Source organism: Phalacrocorax aristotelis, chromosome 18, assembly GCF_949628215.1.
Source record: "Phalacrocorax aristotelis chromosome 18, bGulAri2.1, whole genome shotgun sequence".
In the NCBI taxonomy this organism is placed as follows: Eukaryota; Metazoa; Chordata; class Aves; order Suliformes; family Phalacrocoracidae; genus Phalacrocorax; species Phalacrocorax aristotelis.
In genome coordinates, this window is record NC_134293.1 from 8,741,559 (window position 1) to 8,759,062 (window position 17,504).

A 17,504-nucleotide genomic window follows, 5' to 3' on the forward strand; every position below is an offset into this window, starting at 1 on the left:
TCACACAGCCCAGCCACCTGTGAAAGTACCAAATACGCCACATGGGGTATCTCCCCAAGTTATAAACACCCACCTTAGCTATCCCATAATTATACACTTTTGAAGCTTCTCCAAAAGGGCAGTAGTACATTTCGTACAACTCATGCTAGGACAGCCTCTGAGGACAGGTTTTCAGAGAGATCATTCTGCACTCTGTGGCTTACCAAATTAAATATATAAAATTTTAAGAAGTATCATGTCCATCTTGTCCATTCACTACCCTCTGAGCTGACAACTGTCCACCTCAGGATTAGTTTAGCATGGACTAGTGATAGTTATTGCAGCTCCCTGCAGTAAAAGCAGAATTACTTCTATGTCAGAAGCTTTTCTAAACCTGATGAAAGCAAGGCAATCTCTGTATTTCTTAGGCAATCCTTCTGCTGCAAGATTTCAGAAGTCTGACAAGCCCAAATATACGAAAAAACCCCAAACCAGACCTGAACTCTAAACCCATTGAACAATGTGACCCTCAAGGACTTAAAAAAAAGGAGGGCAGAGAATAAGGAATTCAGCTGTCTTTTGAAATCCTTTCCAATTCCTGAGCAGATTTAGAAGTTCACAGTGTAGGTTTATTATCCCAGCAGCAGTAATAATGCGAGTCTTACATATGGGAAAAAACAAGTCCCTTCTAAGGCCTTAAGCAAATAAGAGTTTCATTGTTGTGAGGATGAATGGGCAATAAGTGATTATTTTGGGGGAAGGCAGGAGCTCTGAAGGGAACATCTACATGAGAAAATAGCAAGTTAAAAGCATAGGGTTGAAGGAGGCAGCAAGGATTATGAAAGGAAGACGACACTGTCAAGAGGTTGTATGGGCTCTTCAGAACCCATGCCTCTAAGTTCTATTCCCAAGTAATTCAAGAGCTCACCTGGGTGCAAAAGTTTCAATACCTAACTAACCAGCTATGAGAGGTGCGTCTAAGGGTGCTTATATAAGTCTAATAGAAAATACTACTCAAAGGCTCTCAGGTCCACAATCACTGAATCTTTGGTGCAGTGCTCAAGACTTCCATGCTTCTATTCTCCTGGCTGATCAAACTGATCCCATCAGGAAATCCTAATCTGCTAAAAACACGCTAGCACTACAGATGAACAAGAATTGGCAGCATTCGCCATTCAGTAACCAACTATTGAAATCAAAGGTCTACCTTTTCCAGGCCTCCTCACACCCTCTTTACAGGCTCACAGCAGAGTTTGGAGGGAGCACTGTGTCCCCTTGGCTGACCTCCTTACCAGCAGCATCCTGCAAATTTCACTCATCTACTCCTATGATCAACACATTATAACTCCCTAATGAAAGCAATTTCTTTCTGCAGACCTTTTCCTAATTGTTTATCTGCTTTGCTGAGTGCTTCAGGATTACTACCCTTTATGTTCTTCACACAATCACAAGTACTCAAAGCAGGATTCAATGAAACCAGCATTGCCAATGGCAGCTCCAGTCACCGATTGACTGTTTTTGACAACAGTTACCCTTAACACAGCCCAGCTTGTCAGCACTTACCTGCTCTGTCACTGGAACAGATAAAAAGAACCTCAAGAGACTCCCAGCTTCAAGGCAGAACCAACCCATGCCATCTCTAACAGGCAAAAATCAAGACCCTGCCCAATTTCATAGACCATCTATTCTAGTAATTCACCATTTTTGGTCTTTCCAGCAATGCCAGGATCACGATTGCTACTCTGCTTGTTTTCATACACTAAAGACAGTTGCATAGAAGACGAAGGTGAAACTTCTTTAGGAAGCAGCAACACTGGAAGAGCCATACCTCGCCACTAGCACCTGTTCTGTGTAATGGCACAACCTGCTTTACTACAGCAGTAGGAGCTCAGAAGTTCTAGTCAACTACCCAGGGCTTCCTTCTCAGCTCCAACCTGCTGCACCCCTCCACTTCCCAGAAAACATGCCTATCAATTAGTTATACCAGCATCTACAGATAGGCAAAAGTTGTTAAAGAAGCCCCACATGCTTGTCTCTTTTGACAGCAATTGGCAGAATCCTGCCAGCATGGTGCGAATGATCCGGGCAGAGCAGGTAACAGAGCCCCGCAGCTTGGTCCTGCGTTAGCCCTATCCAAGGTAAGGTTAGGTCCACTCCCAGTTACAAATAAAGCAAATTATTAGGAAAGCCATTAACTATAAATAGGTGGGTCTGTCACTTGTGAATTAAGAAATATACAGCTAAGAAAAACAGAAGACATCCAATATATTTGGGAAAGCAAACAAATAGCTTATCAAAATAAAAAGATACTCTACATACCACAGTAATTTGATGGGAACTAAAATTTGGCACAATCTAGCAGTACAAGATACGACTTTTCTAATTATGTTAAGGTAACATCTGCAAATATTTAGCACTCCAAATATTTTGACATTAGATGCTAAATAAAATTCTCCCTGTTCAGATTAAAAATGTCCAAAAAAATGAAACTACTCAGATGCTGGAATGCAGTGTCAAAGTCTTTGGGAATCTGACAGGGATTTTTTTTTTTTTTTTGACTGTATATCGAAAGAGATGATGAACGTTTAGAAATTGTTCAAGTAGTCACAGAGCACTGATGCCAGAAAGCACTCTCAGCAGGCTGTATATTCTTCCAATAGTGACCACACGCTCCAGGAACTCCTCAGAAAATTTGATCAAGGGTGACACACACGTGAAGCCTGAAGCCAAAGGCTGCTGAATGGTCAGCATGGTGATGGGAGCGGATAGGAATTGGGTGACACATCATAGAGTAGTTTGGGAAACTTCTGGTGGACCTTCTGCCTTGTATTGAAGAGGCCACCAGAAATATAAGCAGAAGGAGGTATAATATATGGAGGAGCAGTAGGCATATGCTGTGGGAGAAAATATCAGGGTAGAAACTACCCAACACCTGGGTACTATAGGTACACAAGCATCATTACTCAGAAAGCTGCTTTCACACCTCACCATTTCCATCAAGGGTGATCACCATTTTGATGGTTTTTCATTAAATATATTCGATGGTAAGTTTACAGAGTTAGTTACCGCATTTTAATTCCTACTTATGTGCTTGCTTTAATAACTAGGAGATTAGCAGCAAATTCAGGTTGCACTTAAAAGTCTAACATGTATTCACATAATTCACATATATATAACAAACATTAAACTTTGGAATGAGAAGATATTTTTGGAAGCAGGTTTGCTATGTGGAACCAAATATTGGACTTTGAAACAAAAGGTCTCAGAATGAACACATTTCACTAAAGGAGCTGACCCAGTCTCTAGCAGATGATTACATACGGGCAAAGATCTGTGCTAGATCCAAACTTGAAAGGAAGGTGCCTCAGTCTGCCACACATTCACAGTGTAGAACTGCCCTGCTGACCAGAGAGCACCGAGATAACCACCTCTGGGAGAATTTCACTATTCAAATGGAAGCTTTTGCTTTGATCATGACAGGAGTTAGACTCTGCTGAAGTGGGAAAACATCACTATACCAGGATTTAGCAGCAAGAGGAACAGGTGGTGCAATGCCTCTCTTGACTCCCGCTGCCTTCTCTTACATTTTTTCAGTTTCTAAGGGCAAGATGAAAAATGCTCAGTGGCAAAGAGCTCTGCTACTCACAGTATATGATGCACAGACCTAACTCACTTGCTTCCAAACAGTGGCTACAAGGAAGAGGGAGGAACAAGAAGGAACTGAAGTACTTGACCAAAGGGAAAAAAAAACCAAAACAAAACCACACTCACACAAGCTCAACTCCTGAGGAGAACTACTGTGATATTATGGGAAATGTTACTCCATAACCTTCACATTGTATTTTCACATAGATTGACAGTTCTGTGTTTAATGGTTCACAGGGGAACAAACCAAGACCTAGAGAAGTGAGGTCCCATCCACACCACTCTGAACACCCTTCCTTCTACAGTACTTTAATGAGCTTTCAAACTTTCATGTCTCTAGTTTTGATGATCATTCTCGCGGCCTCATCAAATTTTGTATCATAATTGCATTTGCTAGTTTAAGATTTTCCTGGCAGTGCTACTCTACATCTCTCCTCCTGAGACCAAGAAACTTTGTGAACCAGCAGTAAAAAAACAGGAGAGGGTTTTTTTTACACTGTATTATACCGAGAGGAAAGTCCTCATTTTCTTACACTGCTTTGAAAATTGTGAACACATGGGAATCTAGGAGGTTTGAAAAACGTCAGGATGACAAGATACAAATAATAGTTACTAAAAGTAGATAAAAGTAGTCCAAGAACTGAAATGGGGGGGAGTAGGTAAGTTCTCAAAATTAAACCATTACTTGAACAAGGCTGCTCAAATTTCCCATCCTACTCATATTCTTACGAAAAGAAAAAAGTAAGCTTGGAATCACAATGGCATCACTTTAGAGGTGCTAAGGTTACTCTTGGAGCTGCCTAAACAGCTAAACTGTCTACCATCAATCTGCTTCTGGGGTAAATAGGATACTGGCTACTGTCCCAAAGAAAGAAATCTATGTTAGATTTGTAAAGTGAAATAAGACCTTGCCTAGCTGGAGAGCTCTAGGGTAGTGCTGAGCCCCTGAACTTGCTAGGGACACTTTTCCTCTCCCAAGAGATTGCACTTCCCTTTGAACTTTGAGCCATATAGAAAAAAGGCTGAGTTGAAATGTCAGCATCATCTTGGATTCAAATCAATCAGCTTGATGCATGATTGCAATAGCTAAACCACTTCACCTCTGCACTGCCCTCGTCCATATGTTCTTTATATCAGCAGTCGGCAGACTGGGTGGCTCAGTGGATTCATTTCCTGTCCTAGGCTTGGGCTCCAGTTTAAACAAAACAAAAAAAACCCTGAAACTGGAAAATAAAAATTAGCATCTACTGACAGTTAAATTCACCAGGCTTGTTTGCATCAAGTCTTTTTCTCCATCCAAGAAAGTTGCAAGAAACCCTCTGGGAAGCCCTGGTACAACTGGTGACTTTTAACTATCTACTCAACTAGCTGGTCACAGTTCTACAACAACAACAAAGGAATTTGAGACCTTTCAAATGTTGACATACCTTTGGGTGAGGGGAAAGCGATGAAGGGAAGGGGGGAGAGCGCCAAGCAGCATCAACTTAACAAAAGAACCAGATTGGAAGCAGCCGTGCCCACCTCAGTAAATTAATAGCCCACTGAGTATCAAAATCTCCACCCACTTCTAGAGCTGGGCTTCCTCCAGACGATGCTGCTCTTTATCAGCTACAACACAAGAGTTAGTTAAATTCCCAAGATAATTTAAATCTAAACAATTTGCAGTCTTCAGCATTAATGTAGGTGCCTGCCAGCTGGTGACAGTTAAGTGGTTACTTTCTCAAGCTAAACTTATTAGCCAAGGGTCAAGACACTCTGTAATAATCAAATTGCATTTAACAGCTTGCTCTATCAGAGCACAGCATGTTACTGTAGAAGGGGAGTTTTCGCATTGAAGGCGTGTTACAGCAAGCCAATCTCATCAGGATTCTGTTATCATTTGGAGCTAGACATCCACACTGGACCATTTCCTTTGCAAAAAGGAAAAGTTGACCTGCCATTTGGGAGATAACAAGGAAGTATGCATGTCGGAAATAGCTGCAGTGCAGCCTTTGAATGATTGCAAGTTATTCCACTTGGTTTCCTTGGTTCAACCTCCCACCATCCTATCTTCCCTCATAAAATGCTAAAAGAAATAAATCAAAAAAGGGCAAGGAAGGCCTCATAAAAGGACAGCTAGTAAAAATAATGCCTCCTCCAGACAGGCTACACTGGCTCCCCCAAAGACACTGTTCCAGAACAGCACAAAAAAGGAGCAAGTATCAACCCTGCTCGGTGGGGACTAAAGAAGGAATCAATAGATTTTTCTCTCCCAAGCCTCAAGATGCAAACCAGACTATCAGTCTGAAGAAAGGACCCCATAGCCATGCCCATGCACACACAACTCCCAAAACTGCTCTGTGAGCTCAATCAATCCATTATCTCCTGGCTTAGTCCTACTCATGAAAATGCAACCTTACTATTCCAGGGCCTGTTGGGAAAAGAAAAATTTTTACTTCAGTCTCTGGAAACAGGAGACATCTTGAAGTGGAAGCTTAGAACCACTGTAGCTGCAATTCTGCTGACACAGAGAACAATAGTGACTGTCAGAATCAGAGCGTTTACAACCCAGCAAGAAGGCAAGTTAAAAAGAGTGCAGGTCCAATCTGCCTTCAATCATACCTACCCTCACATCAACATCAAAAGCACCAGCTGCACATACAAATAAAATGAAATATTGAGGAGAAATCTAACTAATACCAAAAAAAGAAGAAACATTTTGAGGTTCTACCCTGCTAATTCGCTGTGGCTTCGTAACTGCACTGTTTTTGTTTTGTTTCAGTTTAGTTTTCTGTTTTCTTTTGTCTGCTGTTTCCAGGAAGGACCCACACAGATGTAAGCACCCCACCCTCTCAGAGAAACCGAATTTGTAGAAGGAGAGAGTGCTGAAAGGGACGAGTACAAAAAAGGCTTTATATCGGGTTGCCACAAAGCCCTAACACACTCTCTTCAGCCTCTTTTACTTACAATTCCACGTGACACTAACATTAAAAATTAACATAAGGAGCAAGTAAATACTTCCATTTTAGAACTGATACCTCTGGACAGCTTGAGGTGCTGGGCACACCACTAGTGTCAATACTGCTGCTAGAAATTAAATGGCACAACCCTGCTGTACTAGAAAGGGTTTGGTGTTTTTTTTATTTTTATTTTCCTCCTCCTTTCAAGGATATGGGACTGTCGGTAACACCAGATGTTTTAGGGAGGAGAAAAAAAAGTAAAAAGAATCTCACACATGAAAGTGAGGGCTTGCTACTGGCTTTCTGCTCACACTCCGCAGACCATATCCAAGCCCAAAAGAACAGTTCCACCTTGAAAACTGACTGCATAAAATTGTCACCTCGTTGCGCAGACCTGCTCCTGTGAGATCGCTGCTGACTTTCTCAAACAAGCTTATGTTGGCTTTTTATTTCCACTAAACTCTAGTGAGACAGATCTGGCACTGCGGGAGGGAGCTGGATTCTCTCCTTTACACCAGCAACACCACTAAGCTGTAATTACTCACACCTGTCCAAACCTACAGGCACGAACAGGCTACACACACAGGCTTCTCAGGTCCCTGGTCAGATCTGCAGCCAGGCTGAGCTACAGCTACTTTGGAAATAACAGTTCTGCCACAATCTCTAGCATCCCTCTCCCCCGCAGCGACAGGTAAAAACCCAAGCTGCACACAGCAGCTTCTCTTTCCCAGGCTCACTTCTTTTAGCAGCATACTAAAATGCAAAGCTCTCTCCTGCAGACTGCAATTTAGGGTAGATTTGTCACTTTTTAAGACTTTTCTTGAGCTTCTGGGGAGCTATTGTTTCCTCAGAACTTGAAGCTAGCTGCTGTCTGCAACCATCATTCTTTGCGACTGTAAAGAGACAACTTCCTGATTAGAGATCTACCTGGATTGTGTGATTAGCACCAAGATATTGCAGCACAAAGGAAATGAGGTGCAGCTACAAACAGCAGAGTCTTGGAGATGTTGGACACCCCCAATGACCCTCCACCAGCCCGCAGAGGCATGCTGTGTTGACCTGATACAAATGAAACTCAAGGCTTAGTTTCTTTCCCATTCATAAGCCATGAACACTCATGACAGATTCAGCAGATGCCTTAGTGCCTAAATCTGAAACTCAATGGAGAAGCAGGACTTGTTTCAAAGCCCCAGAAGCAACAGTTAAAGCAGAACGTATTAGGAAGGAAAATGCAAAACATGCCCTTTTTGTCCATCATGATGAGAAAGGGAAAAGACTTTCCTCTCTTCCAGCTCTGGAAAAAGCCCAGTGTTTTCTTCTGTGTGAAAGATCAGATGCCAGACGCAGAACTGTGTTCTCACATGCACTGCGCAACCTGAATGTTGCACCAGTAAGTCAAGGGGCAGGTGGGAAGGGGATCCAAAGGTGCCTAATTTAATTCAAAGCTCTCTAGGAACACATGCTGTTTGTGTCCAGACCTTACAGGTGTAACTCTTACAGGCAGCCATTCAGGCACCAGAGCTTTTATCAGCTCAGCAACTGATGGTGATGATAGGACTTGGAGAAGATAACACAATGGCATGGAGAAAGTGAGTTTTCTGAAGGACTGTGCAATGGGGACACCAAGCATGAGCACATCTACAAACAGGCCATGCCTGAGTATCCATTTCTTCATTTTTTACCCCCATTCCCTGTTCAGGCTTCTTTACAGGCATTAAGTATGGTCTGTTTTCCAAACCCACCTTTCAGAGCTTGTATGTAAGCATTCAGATAATGATGGAGAATGAAGAGAATAAATTATTTGTTCCTGTGGTTGAGAGGCATAGAGAAAATTAAGGAACAAAACCCAGCTCAACCCAGCCAGTCCATTCACACACCCCCTTGCTGCCCTATAAGGACAGATGAATTGCTGGGTAACTTACCCTCTTCACAGTTGCTCCCAGTGAAGCCAGGGCAGCACCTCCACTCCAGCGTGGTCACAGTTCGGTAGGACATTTTGTACGTGGGCCTGATGAGAGTCCTGTAACTAACACAAAGAAGTAGTCTGTAGAATGCACTCAAGGGCAGTGTTGCTACTAATTCACAGCATGCCTTCCTGCCTGGATATATCCCCAGAGCACCCAGCCACCCACAGCTTCAGAAAAAGGAGACAGGCAAAATAACAGAGCAAAGGTTTACCACAGCATGGATCTGTTTTGACAACCCTTATTTTTCTCATTAAGCCTTCATACTCTTCTGGCTCTTCCCCACACCACTCCCCCAAATATATCACCAGTGTGCTTTGTGGAGGTCTCATCGCTACCAAGTCATTGCAAGTAGCGGAGATGATGACCCTTGTTTCCCTCACTCTACCTCCACGTGGATTTCTCCGACATCAAAGGCTGGCATTAGCCTTTCCTCACTCAGTACTAACAGTTTCCAAAACATCACTCTCACAGAAATGGCATAAAACTCTTGGGTGTCTTCCCTTCTCCCACCCCCACCACTCAGAACTAGGGCATGTCAACGCATCAGTGATAAAGATCATGAAGCACCACCACATCAGTGACCTGCATAGAGCCTTTTTTCTAGCTAGCTGACCTGTGCCTTGGCAGTCCCCATGTGAAATAGGGTTACGCTCTTCCTCACCACAGCCAGGGCTCTGCAGGACACATTTGTTAGCTCTGCATGCAGCACGCAGCACCCCCAGGGTCTCAGTTAAAGCACAAGTGCTGCCATGCCCCATTGGAAACTAGAGGGCTACCTGCAGACACAAGCAGACCTGTGCAAGGCACCAGTGATTCTGAAGTCAATGCAAAATGGATAGTTGCATAAGTGCCAGACTTTCTTTTAAAACAGCAGCCCTTCAAAGCTGGCAAATAAGAGTTTTCCCAGTATACAGCCAGACAAGCCACTGCTGCTATGCACAAAGCTAAAAGCAAACACAGAAGTTGTACTCTACAAGCTCCCCTCAAAACTCCTACCCTTATTTAACAGCCAAAGGAATTTGGCACGCACAGGGAGAGGCTGAAGCTTTAGGATTAGAGTGTTGCAGGCTGCAGCTTTATGCTTCTCTCTCAAGGCCAGGCAAACACAAGCCCGGAGCACCCGGGTCTCCTCAGGGGAAGAGCCTCTTCCCGCAGTGCCAAGATCTGCCAGGAGACGGAGCGCTGCCCCAGCCTGCTCCGGCTGGAGCACTACCCCGGACTCAGCTGGGCACAAGGCCAAAATGGAGCTAGAAATCGCATGAATCTCATTCAAAACCCCTCCAAGGGGTAGCAGGCACAGCTGTACCTCCTGGACAGCACTGCAGTGACATTGGTGCAATTACTCTGAAGAGCAGTAACAAAGGCTTGCCAGGAGAGGCTGCCCATGTATGTCTTGGAAAGAAGGCAGCACCTCAGTCGTGGCTTACGCAGTCTTTGGGAAACTAATTTCTCAGTAAGCTGTTGCTGATTATTTATGCCATCTGCCAAACACAGAAATAAACTTCTCTCCTGTAGCCACCGGAGAGGAGGGCCGCTCCTGCGCACGGGGCTGCCTGCACTTGGAACGGCATCGCCCAGCGATGGGAGAGCAACGCTGTCTCCCGAGAACATTACGTCCTCACTCTCCAAGTTGCCAAAAAGCACGCCAGTTACTGCTAATACCTACAACTGTGATCCAGGCACTTGTCTAATACAAGCTGGACAGAGCCAGCTCGTCCCACCTAGTTCTTTGCGCTTCTGCATCCAATGGTGTTCAGGAGTTTGCAGTCATGAGTGAATTTGAGGACTTGGCACCACGTTGATGTAGGTAGACCTTCAGTGCTTTTTCACAGAGAGACCTGAGGCATGAAGACTAAGCGTCTTGCTGAGGATCTCAGAACAGCTCTGGCAAAGTTCAGGAACTGAACCCAAGTCTCCCGACTCCCAATCCTGGCGTTGGACTCGAGGCATCTTTCCACACATAAGCCCCGAACCATCAGTCAGAAGTTCATGACTTCGTCACTAACACAACAGCTGGGTCTGACCTTGAGATGAAAGTCTCCAGCCCTGTTACCAGTGTCCGGAGCCAGCTAGTCTCCAACCACACCATGATTTTAAAACCATGTTTCTGCCAACACCAAGATGTTAAAGCTCTCTCAAACTTCATTATGAAGTGTGGAGAGTGGCTTGAGCCAGACTGGAATCTTGGCAGCAGTTCTGTGTCGGGGAAGTAGCTATAGTTTAATCCTCAAACAAGCGAGGACTTCTCAGGGCATGACAAACGTGGAGCTCAGCTGTCACAGCCTACCACCCACCCTGAATTTCCTGGAAGAGTCCCGACATTTGCAGCTCTGTTCAGCATCGTACAAGTCAGGCATGCAAAGTAGTCCCAGCTTGCTACCTCCAATTTGCTCTAAAGTTGCTCTGTTCTTCATAGCATTTTTCCTCAATCATGTGACATAGCACCAAGGTCTGTTGTTACATATGTCATCACATCACGGAGATTTCTGACTGCTGTTCCAGGAGGGGAGCAAAGAAAACTCCTTTATCAAAACATCGCCACTGTCGGATACCTGACATGTTGCAATTGAAGGAAAGGAAAAAACACAGAAAAAGGAGAGGAGAAGAAGATACCTGTTAAAGATCAGAAACCTCAGAATGAAAACATGTGGAAAACACAACAGGCAGAAACAAAGAATTGGTAGCAGAATAGAGAAAAGCCTTTCTCTTGGAGTCACCGAAGCCACAAACACTGGCGTAGAAATCTGCAAAACTGCAGTAAGAGAACAGGTTAGGATGAGCCACGACCTGCACCTCTCTGCTTCCCAGACAGCCACAGAATGTGCTCAGCATACACAGTCCCCTTCAGCAGAAGGCTTCCAAGCACTTCAGAGAAGCAAACCACCAGGACCTGCCACTCTATTGCAAGAGATAAGTGTCATTTACCAACGTGTTTGCTGAGGCTCACAGCAAGGTCCCAGGGAGTGGGACAACACCAAGGGAAGAACCCAGAAAACTCAACTAGCAGCCACTGCTGTTACTAGGTCAGATCAAATACCTGGCTGTCCTTGAAGACTGCCTGATCACTGTCAGACAAGCTACAGGAGCTCATCCGCATGCAATCATCATTTAGGAAACAGAGTCTCTTGCTTGTGTCTAAGTGACTGCCCAGGAAGTGGTAATTTGGGGAGGGAGCATGAGATGACTGATTAACTGATTTGGGGGTATTAAGCTAGAAATACTGGAGAGGTCAGGACACATCGAGGGATGGCAGCCAACAAGCCTCACACCTCAGCACACAAGGATATGTTCCCCTTGCTCTCAAGGAAGCATCACTGAACACGGCAGCCAAACATGACACAAGAGTGTCACATTCTTGGATCAGAGCCTCAAAAATCAGGTCAAAGAGCAACGTGTGATCTCTGCCATGACCCAAGCAGGACAGCCTGTCACACACAGGAAATACCTTCCCCCTTTATGGATTTCCCCTGGCCTTTGACACTTGGAAACAAAGCCATTTGTACATATAGACTTCATAAGAGAGAAGGTGTGAAACTCATTTCCACATCACAAGAGATGGTTTTGTTAGTGTGATTCATTTAGCCATTACAGTTTGTGCCCAGGACGACCACAGGAACAGCCTTCAGAGGCTTCTACTCATTTTTATTCAAGTTCCAGGTTGAAAGTTTCAACATCACCTACTGGTTGGTTTCAGGATAACAAGAGGAACGAACTTGCCTTTTTGATGGGCAAAGAATCTGGAAACCAAGGAATCCCAGCTTTCTTTTACCTACTACTCTCATGGCAGTGAAGTCACATATCAATCTAGTGGGTCCAACCCTATACATATAAACTGGCGTATTGTCTTTTGAACAGGGACAACTCATCTTCATTTTAACAAATGCTACCTCTGCATTAAAAAGAAACAAAAAAATGAAAAAGCTTGTGGTAGTTCCTCTAATTTTTGGTACCCATGGCCTGATTTACAGGCATGCCAAAAATCTAAAATTCCCCAGAGAAAATCAGAGTGTTCTGAACTCAGATTTTGAATGCGAGGTTAAGTAACCAAATCTTGAAGTACTTGGCTGTCTTGGAAAGAAGGGAGGTTGGAAAGAGCTAGGCAAGTATTAACATAGAAAAGAATACCCTATGAGTGTACCCAGAGTGTCTGTTTCTCAGAGGAGTATCAAGAACACATTTGGTTCCCAACACCACCATCCCCACTCCAGACAGACCATCATAACTATCCTCTCAAAGCCTAGCAGACACTGATTATGGCAGGTAGCTTCTCTATGGAATACAGACAAGATCACCTCGTCTCAAACCAGTACCACTGCTGACACAGGGATGAGTACCACCTTTGCCATCACGTTTGCACTCACAAGCATGGCAGAGACCATCACTGTGAATCAGACCCGTGCTCTCCCCCGCCCGCAGCCCCAGCTCTTCCAGCTTCCCTATCACAAAGGCAGTAGTTCCCCAGGGAAGAACGTAAGCAGAGGAGATCCAAATATGCTCCTGCAGACACTGGACAAAAAACAAAACCTGCAGCTGCAGGAGTGTTAGAGGCCATTGTACGTGTCTCCTGCCTTTGCCAAAGGGGAGGAAGGGGACTGTTTAAGTCTGAGCATGTCTGGTTTGCTCAATAGTCTAAAACCCAGAAAACAGAAACTTAAACACCTCCCATCCCAAGTTGTACGGAGCAATACTTTACAGTCTCTCAGTCCCAAGGAAGAAGACAAAGGACACAGAGACAGATGTTTCTATGCCACCAGAGTAATCATCAGCTCCTGTTTTTATTAACAATTAGATCTCAGTGCTATTGCAAAGCAGCACTGCACTTCCCTACCAGCGAGGAGGAAGAGTGCGCAGACATGCTGTCTGGGCAAGATCAAAAGGCCTTCAATTAGCAGTCTGAGGACACCTGTGCGCAACCTACAAAGCAGATGGCCCTTCTCCTGTGCCCAGCCAGCAGCACACAGCTGTCCACACTGTTCCAAACCTGAGAATGTGCCTTCGTGCTACAGCTCTAATCCCTCACACACCCAGAGCCCCTTATCTATCCTGTTTGCAGGATCACTGTTTATCCTACGTTTATATCCCATGTGTGCACAGCAGAGCGGGCATCTTTTTTTCAAGCATTAACTCTACATCTTAGAGCGGAATAAGGGAATTAAACACACAGAAGAGTTAGTGTGTAACAGGATTTCAAATAGCAATCTTAATGCACTGAAATAAGCTCTGGGATTTCTTATTCAATTGACTGGAAAGACAGACAGTATGATTTCCCTGTGGCATTACTACTTCTGAAATTGAAGAGAAACATCAGCTACAGGCCAATCTCTTGGGTGATAGATCTCCAGCTTCTCCCACTGACCCTGTGGCAATAGTCTTCAAAAGCAGAGAAGACCAAAATGGATGAGCCTGCAGAATTCCTTCTTTGTTTTTCTGCAAACTAGCTTGTGAAGTCCCTCCGGGAGCAGAAATGTGTTCAATTTAAATGAAAACAAAGAAGAAAACCCAACATTCAAAAACACCAAATAGCAAGAATGATCCATGCAAGCTTACAATGTAGCCTGCTTACACTGAATACGTCAAAAGTGCACAGCATTTGTGATAAGCCAAACCAGATAGAGTATTGAAAGGAAAATAAACATGCAGTGACTGGCAGCTGGAAAGGGCATTACAGCCTAGATTTGCTGTGTTGCAAGAATGTTTTCTCCTTCCGTATCTCCCACCTTTGAGCAATGTTTGAGGCTGACAGATGAGTAACTTCATGTTTGGGGTTTCAATGGCTTCTGCTAAAGTTCGGAGACCAGGTAAGCCCGTTCCTGTACAAGCCAGCTATGGGTTTCCAGGGGAATCTTCAGATTCCCGAAGCCAGAAAGCATTGCAGAGACAGGATGCTCAAAGGCTAAAGTGAAACAGCTATGTGACCACTGAGTACAGCAACAAATAGCAGGATACAAAAAATACCTCACACAACCTTGCTGGGAACATTCATTTTTCTAGGATGAAACAAGTAGGAGGGGAGTCAGAATATCCTGCTACAATCTGAAGCAGCATGCTTCCAGAGATGAGATAGGGATTTTCACAGCAACAACAGTTTGACACAAAAAATATTTGTCTTCTGAAGGCTGTAACAGTGCATGATCTGCCAGGCTGTTCGTCACATTCATTTACCTCCTGAGATACTGTTTTACTGACTGCAACAGTCATACAAAAATACTCTAATAAAAATCAGGCTGATTTTGGCCAGTTAGGGTATAGCAAGAGGTTGTGCTATTCTCAAAGTCATAAAACACCACATGACCAAAGAAATACTGTTCCCATCTTACAGGTGAGGTGGCATCACTTGACCGAATGCACAGGAAGTCACAAAAGATCCAGCAACTGAATGCGGGTCTCCAACCCTTGCCTGGCCTATAGGACCACCCTTCTCTGTGAGCCTTCAGGAGCATGTAAGACCCTATATAGGATCCTATAATCCTAAGGATTACAGGATTAGGCATTAGCCTGCAGCTGCTGCAGCAAAATGATTGCTCAGGAAAAGAGTTGTAATTCAGATGCCTAGGTTTACTGAGAGGTGGGTGCAACCATCCAGGCAGCAGAGACCCAGAGATTAGGCTGCCATTGAAACACCGAGCTAGAGACCTTATCCCTTCCTTCGAACAGATAAATGGCATGCGATTTTTATAAGTACACTAGGAGCTTCAGCCAGACTGCTGGAACGTTGCCCATTCACTTCGTAGCGTGACAAAGCAAAGGCATATCCTATGGCGCACAGAAGCTGAAGCCTTCACTACACAAATGGAGAGAGTTCAAGAATAGATCTGCTGAGGGAAAGTCTCTAGCCAAGACTGCTCCAGAGCAACTCAGCACCCAAGCTAAATAAAGAGTCTGGGGTGGAGGGCAAGAACAGAGCAGCTCATCCCATCCCAGCCAAGATGACGACACTCCTGCAAAAGAAGTACAGCTGCCAGCTTCCCAAGAGCAAGTGAACAGATAGCAAGGACATCACACAACTGAAGCTGCTAGGCTGGGGATCTCACAGATACTCCTCTGTCAAAGGCTTGACCCTGAGCTGCAGTTTGAGCAGTAAGGAAAGAAACACAACGCAAATGAATGGGAGACAGGAAATAGATTAAATCCTTGTCTGGCCACACTGATGTCTGCTTGTAAGCAGAGTTTCTCTAACAGAGAGCCCCTCTCAGCTGTCACCACAAGGCTGAGAGATGCCTTTTTTTTGGCTGGCGTCCGTTTTGCTAGCAAGCAGCCCGATAACGGGTGCTGGCAGAATGAAAGCTCCTGGCAGAATGAAAGCTCTCCGGGATATGGCTGACTCCCTGTAAACAAGGAAATGAAAACAGTTTGTTTCAGGTTGCAGCTGGGAGAAATACTATAAGGCCCAAATAATGCCAATGGCTTCCTGACATTTTGCATTGCTTACAGTCAAGTGTAATGTCATATGAAACTGGCTGCGGCCCCCCTTCAAGGTCAGGCACCAGCAATCTCACTAGCGGAGAATAAGACCTGGAATAAGCCTGTCATCGCCAGAAGCTAGACTTCCAGAAAACCTGAAAAGACAGAGGTGCTGGTACAGAGAAGGTAAGGAGGAAACAAACAATGTTGTTTGATGGGAATGAAGCATTGGCCCAGTGAAGGATTCCTGCTGGACCTGTCATGTAGACCAGATACAGTCAAGTAGGCAATAATTAAGGACCATAGACAAAATAGAGAAGATCCTTAATATTACAGGAACATGCTCAAGAACTGGTGACCTAAAGAAGGTATTTAGTGACACAAGAGATTCTTTGCTTCCCCCGTCCATGAAACTAGGATAAGCCCTCTCGTGTTTTCCAAAGTGTTGGGAAGGGGCACTATCAGGTTTGATACCAGTCACACTGCTTTTCCCTGTTGAAGGTATCTACTGAAGATATCCTTACTTAGGATGTCCCCCCGAGAGATTATCCCTTGACCTTGCAGCATTTCTGGACCTCAATTCTGTAGTAGCACTATTAGATGAAACATGGGTAGAGGTGTCCTTTGCTGTAAGTGAGAGCCATGGTGGCAAAGCAGCAATCCCATGGGCTCAAATTCTGCCATGCCACATCCATCATTCTCTTTTTGGGAAAAGCTAGTTTGAAACACAGAAGAGGTAACATCAACACTAACCACAAAGCACTTGTCTTCACCCTGCACCACAGACAGCAGGCTCATCGAAAGAAAAAACAGATTCCTGAGAAAACCAGGACAGCTCCCAAGCAAACAGCAGCATCACCCAAAGCTTTCAGACATACTAAGATAGCTTTTGGGGTTTGGGTTTTTTTGTTTTGTTTTGAAAAAGTAGGTACAGAATCACTCTCAAACCACTATTTAGGGGAAGGGGGGAAAAAAAAAAAAAAGAAGAAAGTAGGGCATAAGTTGAGTTTTCTGCTCTGGTCATCTTCTGTAGATATTTTCTGAGACCTGTCGAAGGAAGTTGTGCAGCACGGTGGCTGGTATAAGTTTACAAGCCATTCAAAGCCAGTTTCTTAGCAGATAAATAAGGAAAACATTGATAACTTGCAAGGAACTGCACTAGCAAGTGAGGTGTTGAATAGAAAAAGGACTCAACTGCCCTGTGACTTTGGGGACTGTTTTCCCTTGTTGCTATCCTTAGGAGTTTTCATCTGAAAACAAGAGATGGGATTCACCTGAATTAGGAGAGAGACTGGTGTTTCCTAAAGAGACAATATTCATTTTGGTGAAAGAGAGGGAAAAACACCATTTAAAAAAAATAAAACCTCAGCTTGACTCAGACAAGAGACAGAGTTATTCACACATCCCTAGGTGCCAGCGATGTAACATGGATAGGCTGCTGTGTAGGCCCTGGCAATAAGACCTCAACCATAAAACACAACTGAGGGTTACCAACAGTTGCCCACAGTAATTCCATGTCACAAGACCCATCATTTTTAGTGTTTGTTTTTCATTCTGTTATCAGAAGTCAGAT

General features: G+C 44.3%; 1 protein-coding gene across 8 annotated transcripts in view; it reads right to left on the reverse strand.

Moving 5' to 3' along the window:
- Nucleotides 1-17,504, reverse strand: part of COL26A1 (collagen type XXVI alpha 1 chain) — a 196,484-nt gene that overhangs the window by 135,724 nt on the left and 43,256 nt on the right. For 6 of the 8 annotated variants that reach the window (XM_075112786.1, XM_075112782.1, XM_075112781.1 and 3 more), the window contains one exon: nt 8,486-8,589. In XM_075112786.1, the coding sequence (XP_074968887.1) occupies nt 8,486-8,558 (73 nt within the window). In that variant the 5' untranslated portion in view covers nt 8,559-8,589. The remainder of the gene's footprint in view (nt 1-8,485; nt 8,590-17,504) is intronic. The other 2 variants (XM_075112780.1, XM_075112785.1) reach the window with 1 other exon arrangement.